The sequence below is a fragment of the Schistocerca gregaria genome, chromosome 6, assembly GCF_023897955.1.
Source record: "Schistocerca gregaria isolate iqSchGreg1 chromosome 6, iqSchGreg1.2, whole genome shotgun sequence".
Lineage (NCBI taxonomy): Eukaryota > Metazoa > Arthropoda > Insecta > Orthoptera > Acrididae > Schistocerca > Schistocerca gregaria.
In genome coordinates this window covers 95,902,907-95,921,958 of record NC_064925.1, presented here as the reverse complement: position 1 = coordinate 95,921,958, position 19,052 = coordinate 95,902,907, and the positions used below count along the sequence as shown (strand labels likewise).

General features: G+C 42.5%; 1 protein-coding gene across 1 annotated transcript in view; it reads right to left on the bottom strand.

Annotated features, from left to right (window-relative positions):
- Window positions 1-19,052, bottom strand: part of LOC126278502 (uncharacterized) — a 106,864-nt gene that overhangs the window by 41,804 nt on the left and 46,008 nt on the right. Inside the window, exon 3 of the mRNA XM_049978660.1 lies at window positions 18,917-18,991. Within this exon, the coding sequence (XP_049834617.1) occupies window positions 18,917-18,991 (75 nt within the window). The remainder of the gene's footprint in view (window positions 1-18,916; window positions 18,992-19,052) is intronic.

Below are 19,052 nucleotides of genomic sequence, written 5' to 3'. Positions count from 1 at the left end.
ATCCTGCAGACCTTGCAGAACTAGGACTCCTGGAAGAAAGGAACTGCGGAGACATGGGTTAGCCAGAGCCTGAGGGATGTTTCCAGAATGAGATTTCCACTCAGCAACGAGTGTGCGCTGACACACTGTCACTAATTCCGTGTATGACACACCAGACGTGTTTCTCAGTGGAAGTTTCTGTTGATTTGTCACCTTGTTATCAAACTTTGCGGTTCCACTGGAAACCCACCTCCTTTCTGCTGCTAATAGACTAGTTGTGCAGAATCAACTGTCAGTATGGATTCCTATTTTACACCTCGCTGTTGCAAACAGGCGTTTCACCACGACACAGGCAGAAATTTTAATAATGGTTCAGATGGCTCTGAGCATTATAGGACTTTACATCTGAGGTCATCAGACTCCTAAAACTTAGAACTAATCAAACCTAACCAACAGAAGGACACGACACACATCCACACCCGAGGTAGGATTCGAACCTGCGACCATAGTGGTCGCGCGGTTCCAGACTGAAGTGTCAAGAACCACTCGTCCACTCCAACGGCTTTTAATAATGCGAGAAAAAAGTGACACGAAGGGAGTTTGGACACATCTCACCTGCTTGGCAGTCCTACACCATAGCCGCTCAACCACGACGCAATTTTACTTCGCGGCTGCTCTATACTGCGCTTTTTGTTCTTAGGCCGTCCAGTGTTTCTATTTTGCATTTTTTCACAATCCCCGACACGTGCTTCCTGTCTGATCTGTGTTCCGTTTCTGACAGGCTGACCACTAAGCCCTCTTACCACTAACCCTGAGGGGACTGCGACGGAGAGTTTCCATTGTTAGTGTGCCTGTACCTGTGAAAAGCCGGTTAGCTCGGCAAGAGCCCCAGGCTCCGTGTCAAAAAATGGTTCAAATGGCTCTAAACACAACGGGACTCAACATCTGAGGTCGTCAGTCCCCTAGACTTAGAACTACTGAAACCTAACTGACCTAAGGATATCACACACATTTATGCCCGAGCAAATAAACAGAAAAACGACTCGTGGAGATAACATCTTGGACCTACTAATAACAATGGAAGTAAATAGGACTATAAAAAAGGGAAGGTTGGTTTATCTGCTCAGTAAGAGTAATAGAAGGCAGATTTCAGACTACCTAACAGATCAAAACGAAAATATCTGTTCCGACATTGACAATGTTGAGTGTTTACGGAAAAGATCAAGCAGTCGTTAAATGCGTTTTAGACAGGTACGTGAGGGACAGGAAAAACCCACCGTGGTTCAACAACAAAGTTAGGAAACTACTGCGAAAGCAAAGAGAGCTTCACTGCAAGTTTAAACGCAGCCAAAAACTCACAGAAAAACAGAAGCTAAACCATGTCAAAGTTAGCGTAAGGAGGGCTATGCGTGAAGCGCTCAGTGAATTCGAAAGTAAAATTCTATGTACCGACTTGACAGAAAATCCTACGAAGTTCTAGTCTTACGTTAAATCAGTAAGTGGCTCAAAATAGCATATCCAGACACTCCGGGACGATAATGGCATTGAAACAGAGGATGACATGCGTAAAGCTGAAATACTAAACACCTTTTTCCAACGCTGTTTCACAGAGGAAGACCGCACTGCAGTTCCTTCTCTAAATCCTCGCACACACGAAAAAATGGGTGACATCGAAATAAGTGTCCAAGGAATAGAAAAGCAACTGGATTCACTCAACAGAGGAAAGTCCACTGGACCTGACGGGATACCAATTCGATTCTACACAGAGTACGCGAAACAACTTGCTCCCCTTCCAACAGCCGTGTACCGCAAGTCTCTAGAGGAACGGAAGGTTCCAAATGATTGCAAAAGAGCACAGGTAGTCCCAGTCTTCAAGAAGGGTCGTCGAGCAGGTGCGCAAAACTATAGACCTATATCTCTGACGTCGATCTGTTGTAGAATTCTAGAACATGTTTTCTGCTCGCGTATCATGTCGTTTCTGGAAACCCAGAATCAACTCTGTAGCAATCAACATGGATTCCGGAAACAGCGATCGTGTGAGACCCAGAAAATATTAGATACAGGCTCCCAGGTAGATTCCATTTTCCTTGATTTCCGGAAGGCGTTCGATACAGTTCCGCAACTGTCGCCTGATAAACAAAGTAAGAGCCTACGGAATATCAGACCAGCTGTGTGGCTGGATTGAAGAGTTTTTAGGAAACAATACACCGCATGTTGTTCTCAATGGAGAGACGTCTACAGACGTTAAAGTAACCTCTAGCGTGTCACAGGGGAATGTTATGGGAACATTGCTTTTCTTAATATATATATATATATATATATATATATATGACCTTAGTGTAGTTCCATGCGGCTTTTCGCGGATGATGCTGTAGTATACAGAGAAGTTGCAACATTAGAAAAATTGTAGTCAGGTGCAGGAAGATCTGCAGCGGATAGGCCCTTGGTGCAGGGAGTGGCAACTGACCCTTAACATAGACAAATGTATTGCGAGTACATAAAAAGTAGGATCCTTTATTGTATGATTATATGATAGCGGAAGAAACACTGGTAGCAGTTACTTCTGTAAAATATCTGGGAGTATGAGTCCGGAACGATTTGAAGTTGAATGGTCATATAAAATTAATTGTTGGTGAGGCGGGCACAAGGTTGAGATTCATTGGGAGAGTCCTTAGAAAATGAGGTCAATAAACAAAGGAGGTGATTTACAAAACACTCGTTCTACCTATACTTGAGTATTGCTCATCAGTGTGGGATCTGTACAAGATCGCGTTAACGGAGGAGATAGCGAAGATCCAAAGAAGAGCGGCGCGTTTCGTCACAGGATTATTTGGTATGCGTGATAGCATTACGGAGATGTTTAGCAAACTCAAGTGGTAGACTCTGCAAGAGAGGCGCTCTGCATCGCGGTGTAGCTTGCTGTCCAGGTTTCGAGAGGGTGCATTTCTGGATGAGGTATCGAGTATATTGCTTCCCCCTACTTATACCACCCGAGGAGATCACGAATGTAAAAATAGAGAGATTCGAATGCGCGCGGAGGCTTTCCGGTAGTCGTTCTTCCCGCGAACCATACGCGACTGGAACAGAAAAGGGAGATAATGACAGTGGCACGGAAAGTGCCCTCCGCCACACACCGTTGGGTGGCTTGCGGAGTATAAACGTAGATGTAGATGTAAGATTCGAACCTGCGACCGTAGCAGCAGCGCGGTTCCGGACTGAAGCGCATGGAACCGCTCGGCCACAGCGACCGCCTTGTTAAGTGTCACTCCGTACAAATTTCACTCCGTGCATGTGTTCCAACGCTTGACAAAAATGCCTCTGCACAAAATACGCTGCGACGACAGTTTGAGCTTACTGTCACTGGCCGAGGGTTAGGCTTCTGGACATGGCAGCGCAAGAGATACGAGAACTCGCGTCCCTCCACCGGCTAGTTCCTTAACTGATTAACTTTCGTGTTGTTTACTGCCATTTATTGCGGCCTCTGTGTGCCTGCGCCCTACGCTGGGACGTATCTCACTATCCTGGCGGCACGGCCTCGCCAGCGGTGCTACCAGCAGCCGAATGACTAACTCTGGGTTGGGCCGACCGGCTGCAGCACCAGTTGGGCCGCAGCAGGGCAGAGCGTCTTCCGAAGTAGGAGGAGGAGGCGGCGGCGGCGCCACCAACGACAAATCACGACGCCAGGGACTCCGACGGGCGCGCCGCACCACGCCACACCACGGCTGCTGCTGGCCACAATGAGATGCGACTGCAGCGCCGCCACCGCCGCCGCGGCGACTTCCGAGTTTGCCGGCAGCGGGTGATGTACGGTCCGGAGCAGCGCGCTATGCCAGGCCATGGCTGCCCTCACACGCACTAACACTAACGCACCCTACACAAACGCACATACTCGGTCCCAGCCCGCAGCGAATTGGACTCACTTCGTGAACTGGCAAAACACTTATTGCTACGTACCAGATTTTTAAGTCAACCGAAATGTGAACGGAATAGCTCTTAATTAACTGTCGCAAAAGAAAGTTCCTCCTATCCTTTATCCTTCTGATAGACTCTCTCTCCCTCTTTGTAACAATAATGAGAAAAATAAAAATAAAACACAGACAAGTCAAGCTGCCGACAGGCAAAGTTAAAAGTCACATATGTCTTTCACCCACAGCCTTCATTAGTAAAACACACACACACACACACACACACACAAGCAAGCACAAGTACACACGACCGCCAACTCAAGGATCGCCTACTTACAGACTTAAACTAACTTTAAGAACAACATATACACTTATGCCTGAGAGAGGACTCGAGCCTTCGGCGGGAGAGGCCGCGCAATCCGGATATGGCACCTCTAACCGCGCGGCCACATCGCACGGCCCTTATGGGGCAGGGAGGTGAGCGAAAAAGGAGCAAAACAGGCCATTCCTACCTGGAGTGTCGATTGTTTGATTTGAAAAAGTAAAAAGTAAAACGAACATACCAAAAAAATCCAACAATGGAAAATCCCGGGTGGAACGAAGACAAAGTTATGAAGAAGATTTTTCTATTCTTGAACAAAATTTGTTGTGTTCTCTATGACACAGAAAATCATTTGGTAATGGCCTAAGGCATACAAAATAGTCATGAAACAGTGAAATACAAACAGCAGCAATGGAGCATGCCACCTTCTTTAAAATGGCACAGATCTGGACTTTACGGCTAGCGAGGTTTTAAAAAGGTGGCAGAAGACACGAGGCGTCACAGTTCCAAAAAAAGGTACAAAATAGTAGATTTTTTAAATGAAATAATGAAACATTAGAATTAAAGTTGGTTATTCCAACGAAACGTGGATTCTCACACGCATTATACTCTAGATTAATCTTTGCGTAGTGACAGTGTCAAAAACAAAGGAAAGACATGGACACTGTTTAACTGTTACGTTAAGCAGAGGAATGAAATACTGATCAACATGCGTGCTCTACAAACTCCTTGATATCTGTGGATGAGCATACCTATGGTACCGCTATCATTTTCCCTGGTTCTCTGTTTCGTTCCGAGGAATGGACGAATGTCGATAGATGTATATCGTCGCGTGTGGGCCCTCCACTGCTACTGCCCCCCCTCCTCCACCCCCCCCCCCGCCACCCTCTGTTTCTCAGAGGCAACACGACGGCGTGTCACCATAGCGAGGTACTCAGCTAGCTTTGTTGAATAATACAGGTATGCAGTCACACTGTCTGCAGTCGTAACATTCGCTCTCTACGGCATTTTTTGTTGATCCGAATCGACTGAAACGCCACGTGGTTCGCAGGAGTGACTTGCTACGGCACAAAATGTTCCTTACACCAAAATACTCAAGATCCGCTACGATTTGTATTCTGAAGGCACAGATCTCTCCCTGTTCTGCAAAAAATAACAGAACACTCAAAAGTATTAGTGCCAGTAGTTAAAGAGAGGATTAAAACGAAAAGAGATTGTAACTCAGCCAACGTTCAGTTTGGATCAGATCAGGAAAAAGAACGACGGAAGAAAAACTAGTACAAAGTCAATGTTTGGAAGCAAGAAGTGAACACAAAAACATATATGGTATTTATTGTCCTGGAAAAGGGCATTTGCTTTGTTTCACTGGATATCATTAGTTAAAGCAATGCGCAAAGTAGGACCTGAGTGGAGGGAGAGGTGACTGATTCTGAGTGTACAGGAAAGGAAAAGTACTGAACTGGATATTAATAGTAGCAAGACAGGGGCAAAAAATCGGAAGGGGAATACGACGGGACTGCCCTCTATCACCTTACTTATTTAAAATGTTCACCTAGGAGGAGACAGCAACAACAGAAAAGGAGACTTTAACCAAAATTAATGGTATGCCTACATTTTTCTGATAACGTAGTAACAGTGGCAGAGATGGAACTAAATGAATACTACATACATAAAACTAAAACTAAAAATGAACACGAAGAAGAGAAAATTCATGATGACAGACAAGAAAGGACTTTGAATTCAGACTAATATAACAATGCGCAGGGAGCACTCGAGAAAATAACAAAATTTCGCCATCTCCTTACTACGTGGAGGACAACAGTTGACTGGAATCCTCCCTTTGAAATTCTGAAAACAGTAGGGGTACAATACAGGGTGCGAGAGATTATTGACAATTTATACAGAGACGAGACGGCAGTTATAAGAGTCGAGGGGCACGAAAAGTAAGCAATGGTCGAGAAGGGAATTAGACGGGGCTGTAGCTAATCCCCGATGTTATTCAATCTGTGCATTGAATAAGCAGTAAACGAAACGAAAGAAAAATCAGGAGTATCAAGTAAAGCACAGGGAGAAGATATAACAATTTTGAGGTTCGCCAATGGCATTGTAAATCTGTCGGATACAGCAGAGGATTTGGAAGAGCAGTTGAAAGGAATGGAAAGTGTATTGAAAGAAGGATAAAAGATGAACATCAACAAAAGCCGAACAAGGATAACGGAACGTAGTCGAATTAAATCAGGTGATGTTGAGGAAATTAGATTAGGAAACTTATAGTGGAAGATGGGTTTTCTATTTAGGCAGCAAAATAACTGATGATTGCCCAAGTGGGATGAGTATAAAATGTTAACTGGAAACGGCAAGAAAAGATTTTCTGAAGAAGACATAATTTTGACATCGAATATAGATTTAGGTGTTACGAAGTGTTTTCTGAAAGCATTTGTATGGAGTGTAGCCATGTATGGAAGTGAAACATGGACGATAAACAGTGAAGACAAGAAAAGAATAGCAGGTTTTCAAATGTGCTGCTACAGAAGAATGTTGAAGATGAGACGGGTAGGTCATGAAACTAATAAGGAGGTACTGAACTGAATTGGGAGAAAAGAAATTTGTGGCATAACCTGACTAGGAGAATGGATCGGTTGACAGGACTCATTTTGAGACATCAAGGGATCACCAGTTTAATATTGTGGAGGAGTGTGGGTAGAGGGAGAGCAAGAGATGAATACAGTAAGCAGATTCAAAAGGATGTAAGTTGCACAGGATAGAGTAGAGTCGAGAGATGCAACAAGCCATGATTCGAAGACCACGACACACGAGAAACATCATCGTAGGATTACACTTCCTCGCATTTCTCTAAATTAGTACTCATCCGTGAGTGACTTCTGACAAGTAGCACACATCCCACGGAGCTTCAGAGAACCACGTTTTACGTGCAGTATGTATAACCGCTGAATATCACACTGCTATTCATCCAACACAATGTACAAGATCCAGAGGAGACAACGGAGTAATTCTTTTGAACCTCACACATAATCAGAATACAGGATTCCACGGTATCGAGATACAGAGAGATTTCTGTGATTGGAGACGAAAATATTGCGAAAGGTTAATGCTTGAGCGAAGGCAACAAATTTCTGTGAAAGTACAATGGCTAAACTCATGTTTCTCGACATATAGGTGACTACAGATTTTTAAATTGTGAAAAAAGGCCCGAGATCAAAAACATCGACATCTCAATAACCATTTACCTCCTGCTCCCAGTTTCCTTAACTGCGACTAATGTGCAAGCAAAAAGAAAAATTGATTTTATCATCTGTCACTTGTTATTAAACTTCGCTTTTTAACGGTTGGCGCCAACCGCGACAGATGAAAATAATGGAATTATTTCTAAATTTCCACTTGAAGATGGTGACAGGCACTATCGAAACGAAAGTGTGCTACCGAAATCTTGCGCGAGTTTCTCGATGCAGTAGCATCTGTCATTTCTCGGCTTCTACTCTCTGCACTGAAAGCTTTGAAAACTTATATTAATACTAACGATATCGAATACCTTTACGTTGGCCATTTTCCATAACTGGACTCACTGGTTTGCACTAGAATAAATAACCACTGTCATCCCAACGGAAAAGCTTACCTTTGTAGAAACTGTGGCTCTGAGAAAAGCTGAAGTTATTGACTTTGTCATACTTGCTTATGATTTCATGTTGCTGCTGGAATGCGCCACACATAAGAGACAATGCTGAGCCTTTTGAAATAATAATAATAAGAAGAAGAAGAAGAAAGTGAAGATAATGATCTTTATTTCACACTCCATCTTTAATGGAGGAGATTTTCATTAAAAACAGAGTCATGAAAGACTTACCTCTCGTAGGTGTTGTTTTCAAACAGGGACAAAAATGCCGATAGAAGCCGGTACGTGAGGAAACTTTTATCTTTTAAAGCTTTAATCTTTCCCCGACATACAAGTGGGAATGTAATACATCAGTCTGAATATATAGTAGGGTTAGTGAGATAAAACGTACATGCCAAAAAAAAAAAAGACTATGTGTAAAAATGTATCGAGACGGGATGTGGATGCGTGAGAGGTAACAAAATTTCGAGTTACTGGGACGAACTGAGCGCAGTGGAAAACTCTTCCCCACCCCCCTCTCCTCCAACCCCTCACGTTCCGCCGAGCGATACACTAGTGAAGTTACTAATGAAGACAAACGAAGGGAACTCGGTAAAGGAAGGGCTTGTTATTTGTTGTGTGACTACTGTTTGCAACGAAATACACAATCAAAGCCGACAGTTGATCCTGATACTCTCATACATGCTGTCCGGTTTTAGCACAGAAGCACAATATCAATGAAACGTACCTCCTATCGTAAACAAATAGAAAGGAGAGAAGCGGTGATGAAATGCACTGTAATTCCCCCTTTCATGTGAAATGCTTTCACTGGGGTGAAATACATAGGGTGATGCCGGATGGCTGATGCGACTTGTTTTTTCTTTTCGCGTTAGTGCGACTAGAACATATTGATATTTTATGGATGTAAATCAACGGGTTTTTATTTACAGTAAGGCATTAGTTAATAGAAGAAAGACGTGTGTGCGACAATAAAATTTCAGAATAAACGTACACAGAATTCAGTGGTTTTCTCAAAAATTCGTCAATATGATGGCTACAGAGATGTTCCTTAAGATATTTCTCTACCTTCTAGATCTACCAGCTACGTTTCATTCAAATTTTAGTTAGCTGATATAACTATGGCTGCAAATGACCGTTGTCCGATAATGTAAGTCTGCTCTTCCAATTCAGCTGTACCTGTCAACATCATCTCCGCCGATCAGATTACGCTGATGATGTGCATCTTGATGTGTAAACGACATAATAACTGATCGGTTAAATTACGGTGATTAAGCCACACGAATATTAAAAGAAGAAGAAGTAGAGACCTCTGCTACTTCACTAGCTAAATCTAGTGGATCTACCCTCATGATTTTCATAAGTCCCTGTAAAGTTAACATCAATGCTTTATGAACCAATCAGTCAGCGTAAAAGGTTGAGGCAGTCAGCAGCCACTAGTGGAGCTTCCTTCCATATTCAAGTGCAGTGTTACTTATACGAAATGTTTATTCGCGTTGAAACGCCCCCTTAGAAAATTATGTATTACTGTGCTGGTAGACTTCTTACGTAATTTTATTTTCAAACAGCTGAGTAAAACTGAACGTTTTGCTCTTTACTTATTCTGATCATCACTAAACTGACATACAATATTTTTTTAGCGCAGCGCAGTCTGACTTTCAATAATCTCCACAAAAGTATGGCCCTGACTAACAATAACCTATACCTTTTATGAATCACTCACCTCACAAAAATCTTCGTTGCTCGAACTACTGTAATACAGTGAGCGCCAATACCGCCAGCTAAATAAAAGAGTCTAACTACGGAAGGCACTAAAAACTGATAGGCATAATTAGCAAATGAAAGATTTTGATAGAGAACAAACAATGTAGTTACCTTAATAGTGTTCAAAAGTCATAATATATATATCAGTTCATGACATCCAGTGTTACAAATTTCGTTTTTATGATTGACACACGTCCAGACCGTCCGCTCTCAAAATTGTCCCATCTCTCTCCTCACATCCACCACTGCTGGTGGCTCACCTCCAACGGCGCAACGCTACGCGCTGTTCACATCCAAGTGCCCAACACTACAATAGCGAATATTCCAACAATTCCAACCAGCCACAGACTGCACACAGCACAGTCAGTGATTTTGATACAGAGCGCTACGTGGCGTTACCAACATAAAAACCTAAACAGCCTACTTACACCGTTTATTATGAAATGGTTACTTTCACTTTATTAATGCACCTCACGCTACATTCTAGAACAAAACCACTTTCCTGAGTTCTGAATTGCATCTATATATTTATAGATTTTCGACATATGACCGTAAATTCATAACTATAATAATTATTACTGTTATGTGCAACTGTAGCATATTCGAGCAAGGGCGTTACCAGCACTAAATTATTGCGGAGGGGGGCGAATCAATAGATGAAATATAGATCGCAAGGGGGACCAAACGGGAGATCCCGTTGAAAATAAGTTGAAAAAATTAGGACCTAAAACCGATTTTTGGACATTTCTGGATACCCGATACCATATACATTCGAATGGCATTTAAAACGCATAAATCGTGCCAATTTAAGCCCGGTTTGAAACGTATTTTTCAACTAACGAATATCAGAAAGTTATATAATACTAACATTTAAATTTATCGACAGGTTGTGAATGATTATCAGTCATTATGTCCTAAACAACCATGACTGAACAGTTTTTCAAATTAAATTCTGCTTGATTTTTATGTAAACGTAAACGGATGGAGTACCACATACATAATCTTATTTTGTTTGTTTTCCAAACTTTAAAGATATACATTTATAAAGACAAATGGAAAACTATGAAAAGTAGGAATGAAAATGCAAGAATGTGAGAAATGATAACTAAATATGATGGTAAGAGTATAAGGTAAGACAATCTTACGAAGTCCGTCGTATAGTAATAAGATACATTACACCATTTTTTGTCAAAATTGGATAAAAACATTCTAGCAACACTGATCCAACAGCAGCTTGCTTACGGTGCTAACTACTACGTGGCTTAGCCTCGAAAGCAGACAGTTCTTCCGTCGTTGTGGAGCAATTAAATTTTTTCTGCTTCACAGCTCGCAAAGCTTCAACATCAGCAAATAATTCTCGAGCAACTTTTTTCATAGCAATCAAAATTATTTTGTCGCTCTTAGCCATTTTACGTGGTATTATATATTAAGGGTCTCAAGTTCTATTTTCAAACCTGGCCATCAGTTTCCGTGTATGGAGATACCGCATTACGTTCTTTTATTTCTCCAATGACACGTTTTCCGAGGAAACCTGTTTCTTAATGCCGGGATGGTAAAGTATTTGATATCTAAGCCCTTGGACAGCCATTAAGTGATTTTGTTGTTCCTGCCTGTAAAGTTATTCAAGCAACAGAAATTCATGTGGATCGGTTCTCTTACACAATCGCTTACGAAATCCTATCTTCCTTTGCAAGTTGTCGCGTGCTGTTGCATTGTCAGCCTTCTCTGTCCTGGCCACCCCTCCTAAAAAACTTATAGGAAAAACCAAACAAATGCATGCTTACCTACCCGGCTCCTTCATCGCTTGCAGTCCCATCAACACATTTCATCCAAACTTGGAATATTTTCTTGTTAGTAAATAATGGAAATGGATTTGATTTACTCGCACTTAATTAAACCCTGCAAATCATTAGTTCTTATTGCACACGAGCTTTTACTATATATATTTGGTTAAGTTTGGATATGTTCGTTAAATGGTTTCACTGTTTGTCAAGTAAGACTCATAACGTGGAAATCGCTTTTCAAATAATAATGTGGGAAGGGAGGCAATAGCAATAACCGACTAAAAAACCGAAATATGAAATAACCATAACATCAGTGCTAAAATTTTTCTCTTTTCGCCAAACTTTTTTTAAAAAAGAAGTAATTTTTATTCTTAGAGTTTGCATTGGTTTGAAGTAGTGCTTTATTATAGAAAATCGGAAAAGCGATCATTGCTATTTTAATAAAAATGGCGACAAAGGCTAACGATAAACAGACGGTATAACAATTTGCACAGAATTGCTGAGAAAGTAATCTCATTATTTCTGTATGTCGTGGCTTAAGGTACGCGTGTGCGTGCTATGTGCAAAGACTTGCCCATAGCTGGTCTATTAGATTAGATTAATACTTGTTCCATGGATCATGAATACGACACTTCGTAACGATGTGGAACATGTCAGGTTAATGAAAGATGTCTGTACACGATATTACATTACACAAAATATTTCATGACACTAATGTTTAAGTTAGTTTTTTTTCCCTCCCTTAATTTATACAGTTGTTTCTCGCTGTCTTCGACGGCCATCCATTGCAGTACAGAACATCACCAGCCCTCGTCTGGAAATATCTTTACGAAGTGACTGAAAATGGAAGTAAAATGCTTCATTTGCTTTAAAAGATTAAAGTTTTTCTGTTGCTTCTATGAAATAATAAGAGACGCATGATATTACGGTATTACTACTAAACTGAAAACTTAAAAGCAATTCATTCGCAGTATAAAATAAAAATAGAAAGTAACTATTCTGCTGCCTGTACCGACATAATATTCCTTTATCTGCTTTTGGCCCTTGAAAATGGACCAATTAACATGAAAAACAGAGTTCTTCAACCACAGTTTTCACTCTTTAGCACTGACTTCGCATAATGCCCAAATAGATGTATGATCTCTGGTTACAGTATGATTTTTGGTCAGAGATTCAAACAATTAGGATCAATAGGAGAACACTGGTGATTTTTTTGTAGTGTTCAACTACTTATCACTTCTGTAGAAAAGCAACGAATGGTGGATGGACTAAGTGTTTTTATTTGGCTATTTAATTTAATATTTTGATTCTACATATTTTGAAAGTGAGAGAGTCAAAACTGTCCAATCTTTGTTCGAGCTCTGCGTATATTACGGGGAATAGTATTAACAAAAAACCAAAAATCGGTTATTTCAGAAGCGGTTTCAACAGTCAGGTTAAAGTGGCGTGAAAAAAGAACGATGTAACCGACAAAATGTTTATCAGTCGTAGCCGCCATTCCTACAGCTGTGACGGCCGTGCATACGAGTTACTATCAACGTGTTTGACTCGCGGCGGTATCGCCAGCTGGAGGCCGCTGTGGAAGTGGTGTCGGGAGTGAAGGCGAGAAGGCAGTATGTTCAGCCAGGGAGCAGCACGATTGTGCAATCACTTGTAAGTGTGGTGACCGGGTTAGCAGAGGCACTGTAGAAGTATGTTTTTGTTGTGGCCCACCCTGTATATGGTCCCTGGACCTATTGGCTGAGCAGAACTGGTATCAAGCCCGGCATTGCCATACAGTATTGATTCAAGTGGAATTAACAACAATGTCAAGGTGGATTACACAGCTAAACGTCGAGAAGGGGAGTTGTTCCCTTGTGGAACAACGGCATTGCAAGGAACATCAAATTTGTCTGTACATTTCCTCTTAATCCGTCCCATCCTCTGTTATACCTGTCCCACTAGGATATCCACCCCTCCCAAATTCTATAAGTCGCTTCAGATCTTCGAGCGCCATACACTCCACCTTGCCTTCCGTATCTACTTCCCATCCCCCACTCGGATCGTCTACAGCCTCGTTCGTTTCCCCCATCTGCCCCCATATCCTCACACTCTACAACTCCCGCCACCTTCATCCCCTCATCCCCTGGTTGCTCCTCTCCTCTCCAACCCCCGCCCTCTTCCGCACCTTCAATGTTGTGTCCCCCCCTTCCCTCCATCTCTACACCCTCCATCTCCTTCCCAAGTTGGCTTCCGTCAAGTCCCCTTCCTGCATGATGCCCTTTCTCCCTCCATTTATCCTTCCTATCAGTTCTGATCCTAACCCCCTTCTTGCCTTTGTCATTCTTCCTAGAACCCTCTTCCCCTCCCCCTCCCCACTTCCATCCTGTTTCTTCGCCACCTACCCTGCATTTCCTTATTTTGCCTTTCCCCATTCCCTCTCGCATCTGCTCTGCCCCCCCCCCCCTCTTTGTCTCCCCCCACCTTTCCTCTCCTTTTTGTTCCTCATCTGTCCAGCCCAACCCCCCCCCCCCCCCCCCCAAATCTGCTTTTGCCCGCGGTATGTGATCTTCGTGCCAACTTTTTAATGAAGTGTTTCCGGTGATCATTAAGTTTTCCGAAGTGTTGCGAACGGGAATCATACTGCCGCAGGGTGTGATTTTTATATCTCTTGCAAACAGAATCCAGACTCTCGCCGTGTTTTTTAATTGTCTGTCTACTATTTTTCCTGTCTGCTTCCTGTGTATTTTATTATCATCGTTCACCATTTGTTTTCACTTTCCACAATTTTCCGCCGTTTTACATTTTACATCACCGTTTTATCGCCTGCTTTTGTTATTTCTTATCCCGCTTATGTTTTTAAAAATTGTGTAGGCTGAAGAGCGGCTTACTAAGCTGCTGCCAGCCCGCCCCCTTCAGGGAGAATCGAAATCCAATAAAGGAAAAAAAAAGTTTCCTCTGACACTTGAAGTGCTTCACTTCGCTAAATCATACTCGAGTGCTGTGTTCTTCAATTCGTGACTTCAGTAACTGCATTTGAACATAGTTAAAAGGAACTCCTCGAGTGCCAGGCTGCAAAAGGTCAACGGTGCTTACGGCATTCCACGCTCCACATATGAAGTGACAAGACACAAAAAGAAGAAGGAAGGAAGCTTATAGTTTAACATCTACAACGACGTCATTAAAGCTAACTGTCGGGTTGCACATGGAGGGAGAAGGAAATCTACTGAGTTCTTTTAACCCAAAACTACTAACAATATTGCCGGTAGATATTTATGAAACACTTAAATCTTGGTTTCTGGCCAAGTATATGGACTGTACTTCTCTCAATTCTTTTTTTATTTTGAAAAAAGTCTCATAGACTGACTTCCCTTAGGAACATCAGCTATCTTGCGGATTCACTGATGTCTTGAGCCATTTTGAAGCTGCGGCTCACATTTTCCTGACTCCGACACCACAAACCACTGCATCAGTCGTCATTAAAGTAGACTACTAGTAGATCAGCATCTTCTGTACCTCAGAGTCAGTACTTCCGCATCATGAATAAGCGGTGTAGTCGTGGAACAATGGTCTCGACAGATGAAGATTGGAGCAGATCAAGTTTCACTACACAGCAGAGTGTGTAACCTGTGGCCGCACCATACCTCGAATCGTAAACCTTTCCCGTCAATATTTGCCCTACGGCGTTTGTTCACAGCTGCAATACTTTTCACATAGTTTGTGTTCTTCACAGATGCTCTCGTGCACGTCATCCTGGTCCAGCAATCCAGGAAGAAAGGCTACTGCTGAGAAAATGGTTATCGATAACCTAGGAGACATTTCTAGAACGAGTATTTCAGTATGAAGAGGAATCAACACATTTTTGAAATGTTTCCATAAGGTGAGGTTCAACAGACGTAAAGTATTTTGTAAAATGCATTTTAAACATCGGCTCTTTATTTGTCCCGTTAGTTATCTACCGTTTCGGGTTATTAACAGTCTCTCCAAGATGAAGGATACAAAAATTTAGTTAAAAGCATCCAAAATTCGTGTGAAAATGAACAGTATAGAAATTATCCAAGAAGTTGTAAAAACTCCGACATAATTTGTCTAGAAAACCGACAGTCATATCTCACGTCAAATAGACAGAGGTGATGTCAGGCAATGTCTATCCATTTGACATGAGACATAACTGTCAGTATTCTAGACGAATTATGTCAGTTTGGTTCAAATGACTCTGAGTACTATGCGACTTAACTTCTGAGGTCATCAGTCCCCAGAACTTAGAACTAATTAAACCTAACTAACCTAAGGACAGCACAAACATCCATGCCCGAGGCAGGTTTCGAACCTGCGACCGTAACGGTCACGCGGTTCCAGACTGAAGCGCCTAGAACCGCACGGCCAACCCGGCCGGCAAATTATGTCCGGTGATTGTACAATTTCACGGGATAATTTTGATGTTGTTGACCTTCAAAGCAATTTGGGATGAGTTTAACTGATCTGTTCTACACTACATCCTGGATGATGGATCATAACCGAAACCGGTAGATGACTAATGGGACAAGTAAACAGCTGATGGTCAAAATGCATTTTATATATAAAAAATAGGGAACTTCATGATACATTAAAATTGGTACCACACGGGGACATGGACAGGAACCAAGGAGATTTTGTATTGCATGCAGTGTTGCTACTAATGTATTGTATTTTAAGAAGCTGTTGGCCGATAATTCGAAAATATTTGACAAGCCTCTAGATTTAGCGCTAATAGTTATATTATATATTTATTTACTATATCACCAGTTTCGGTCCACAGATAATCATCAGGCGTCACAAAAGACTGTATGTAAAAGCACATCAAGAAGCTATATGAAATCGACGGTTTCAAGGAACAGCGACAATAACGAATAACGATCTCGTAAGCGGCGCCACTGACTTCACACTTAGGTGACAAATGTCATGGGATAGCAGTTTTTACGTATTCAAATGACTGTAGTATCGCTTGCAAAAGGTATAAAAGAGCAATGTATTGATGGGTCTGTTCATGTGAAAAGGTGTTCGACGCTTATTACCGCACGGCGGGAATTAACAGACTTGGAACTCAGAATGGTAGTTGGAGTTAGATGCATGGGACATTCCATTTCGTAAATCGTTAGGACACTCAATATTCCGAAATGCACAGCGCAAAGAGAATGCCGAGAATACCAAATATCGGGCATTTCCTCTCACCGCGCAAACACAGTGGCCGACGGCTTTCCCTTACCGACCAGGAGCAGCGCCGTTTGCGTAGAGTCGTCAGTGCAAACAGATAAGCAACAATGCGTAAAACAACCACAGAAAACAATGGAGGACGTAAGGCGAAGGCAACGTAAGGCGAAGGCATCCATTAGGACAGTGCGGCGATATTTGACGTTAATGGGTTACGGTAGCAGATGACCGATGCTAGCGCCAATACTAACACCAAGACATAACCGTCGCCTGGGCTCCAAGTCATAGTGGTTAGACACAAGACGTTCCTGACCGTAGCGTAGTCAGACGATTCCCGAATTCATCTGGTATGATGGCAGGAGGCGAGTGTTAACGCAGCCACCACGAGGCCATGGATCCAAGTTGTCAACAAAGCACTTTGCAAGGTAGTGGTGGGTCCATAACCGTACGAGCTGCATTTTCATGGAATGGACTAGGTTTCCTGGACCAAGTGAGTCGGTTATTGGCCGTAAATGGCTATGATCTGCTACCTGGTGACAATTTGCAACCATTCATCGGCTTCATATTCCTAAACAACGATGGAATTTTTGTGGCTGACAATGCACCTGTGACAGCGCTACACTTGCTCGCGATAGGTTTGAAAAACGTTCTGGAGAATTCGATCGAATAATTTGGCTACCAATATAGCCCGACATGAATCCCATCGAACCTTTATGGGACATAATTCAGAGATCACTTTGTGCACAAAATACTGCACCAGAAATACTTTCGCATTCATGGACGGTTATAGAAGCACCGCGGCTAAATATTTCTGCAGGGGACTTCCAACGACTTATTGAGTCCATGGCAAGTTCAACTGCTGCACTACGCCAGCAAAAGGAGGTCCGGCACAATATTAGGAGGTACCCCATGGCCTTTGTCACCTCAGTTTATGTCGGTTTGTACGCTATTGTAAATATTTTATGATTCGTGATGATGATTTACGGACAGAAAATGGTGATGTAATAAAGCCATTTGTAGCAGCAGCTTTTGGCGGTTAATTTTGACGTTTCGCAAATGGTCGTGGTAGCTGAACTAGTCTGCCACGACTCATAAAATAGGTGGGTTCGAGATCTGTCGGCGCTCAGTTTTAAGGGGGGCAGGACATCAAAAGGGACGACTTGGAGCAGGAGGGACACCACATGAATATTTAATTTCCACTGTCTATACTTTTAAAAACAAATTCGTAAAACTTCTGTCAGAACAACCAGAAAGGATTCAGGATTTACACTTGTAGTGGTGGAAGTTCAGAAGTATAAGAAAATAATTTATTTTTTTACATTTGTATTTCACCTTTTTTTCACTTGCCATTGGCTGCATTTGTTGCTACAGTTACACTTTTCTTCATAAGTAAGGGAGATTCTTCTATGAATTTGGCACAGCATACAAACCATACGCACAGGTGTGTGCAACTCTAGAATTTTCCTAATCTGTTAGGAACTGTGATAAAAATTGGGATAATTAACTATAAAATTTAAGTTTTTTTAAAGATGGAGTTTAAAATGTAACAGCATATTTTTCATAAATTAAATAATTTCTAGAGTAAGAGAGAATAGAGAGAGTAAGTATGGTTTGTATCCTATACAAAATTCATCGAAGAATCTCTCTTACTTATGATGAAATGTGTTGTTATAGCAACAAACGCAGCAAATAGAAGTGAAAACTGATGAACTTTCACATGTAAAAAAATAAATTATTTTGTTATTTTTTTAAACTGTCACTGCTATGATTGTGAATCCTTAATCCTTCCTGGTTATGCTGACAAAGTTTTATGAATTTATTCGAATAAGTGTAGACAGTGAAAATTAAAATCTCCTGTGTTGTCTCTCCTGCTCCAAGACGGCCCGTTTGACATCCTACCCCCCCCCCCCCCCCTTTAAACTTGGAGGCAGGTCCACAAGGCTGCAATCATGCATAAGGCAGCTCTCAGTAGTGGCCGCCGAGTCAACTGTCAAAGGAGTGGCTGAGGCCTTTTTATGCACAGAAAAGCACCACTTAAAAGTTGGTTGTGGCTGTCTCTGGAGATTTTAAACGTCAGGAGTACAGGTATCTCAGGTGGAGAGGTTATGGAGACGTGCCCTGCGCAGTAAAAGGGGCACGTAATTATGTCTGCAGGCCGGCGTCTCCCTGGGGGTGGACAGCCCCCCCCCCCCCTGCCGCGTCCCAGTCCTGAGGGAGGGCGCGGCCGTAGCGCCCGCCGAGAATTTCAAGCAGCGCCGCTGGGTCGGGGAATCCCCGCTCTACTTTGCGGCTGCGCGCGCAACTCTCGCGACCTCTGGACTCTTAGACAAGTGACTCGCGACATGCCACGCCAGCACTGTCTTACCCGTCCGAGCAGCTCCTTCACGTGCAGAAGCACTCGCGACGCCTGCACCGCTCCGAGTTCGCTGCGAGCCACCAGCTGCAACATAAAGGAAGGAAACACGTCGTCATGACACTCTGCACTTTATCTTAGCCAGAGA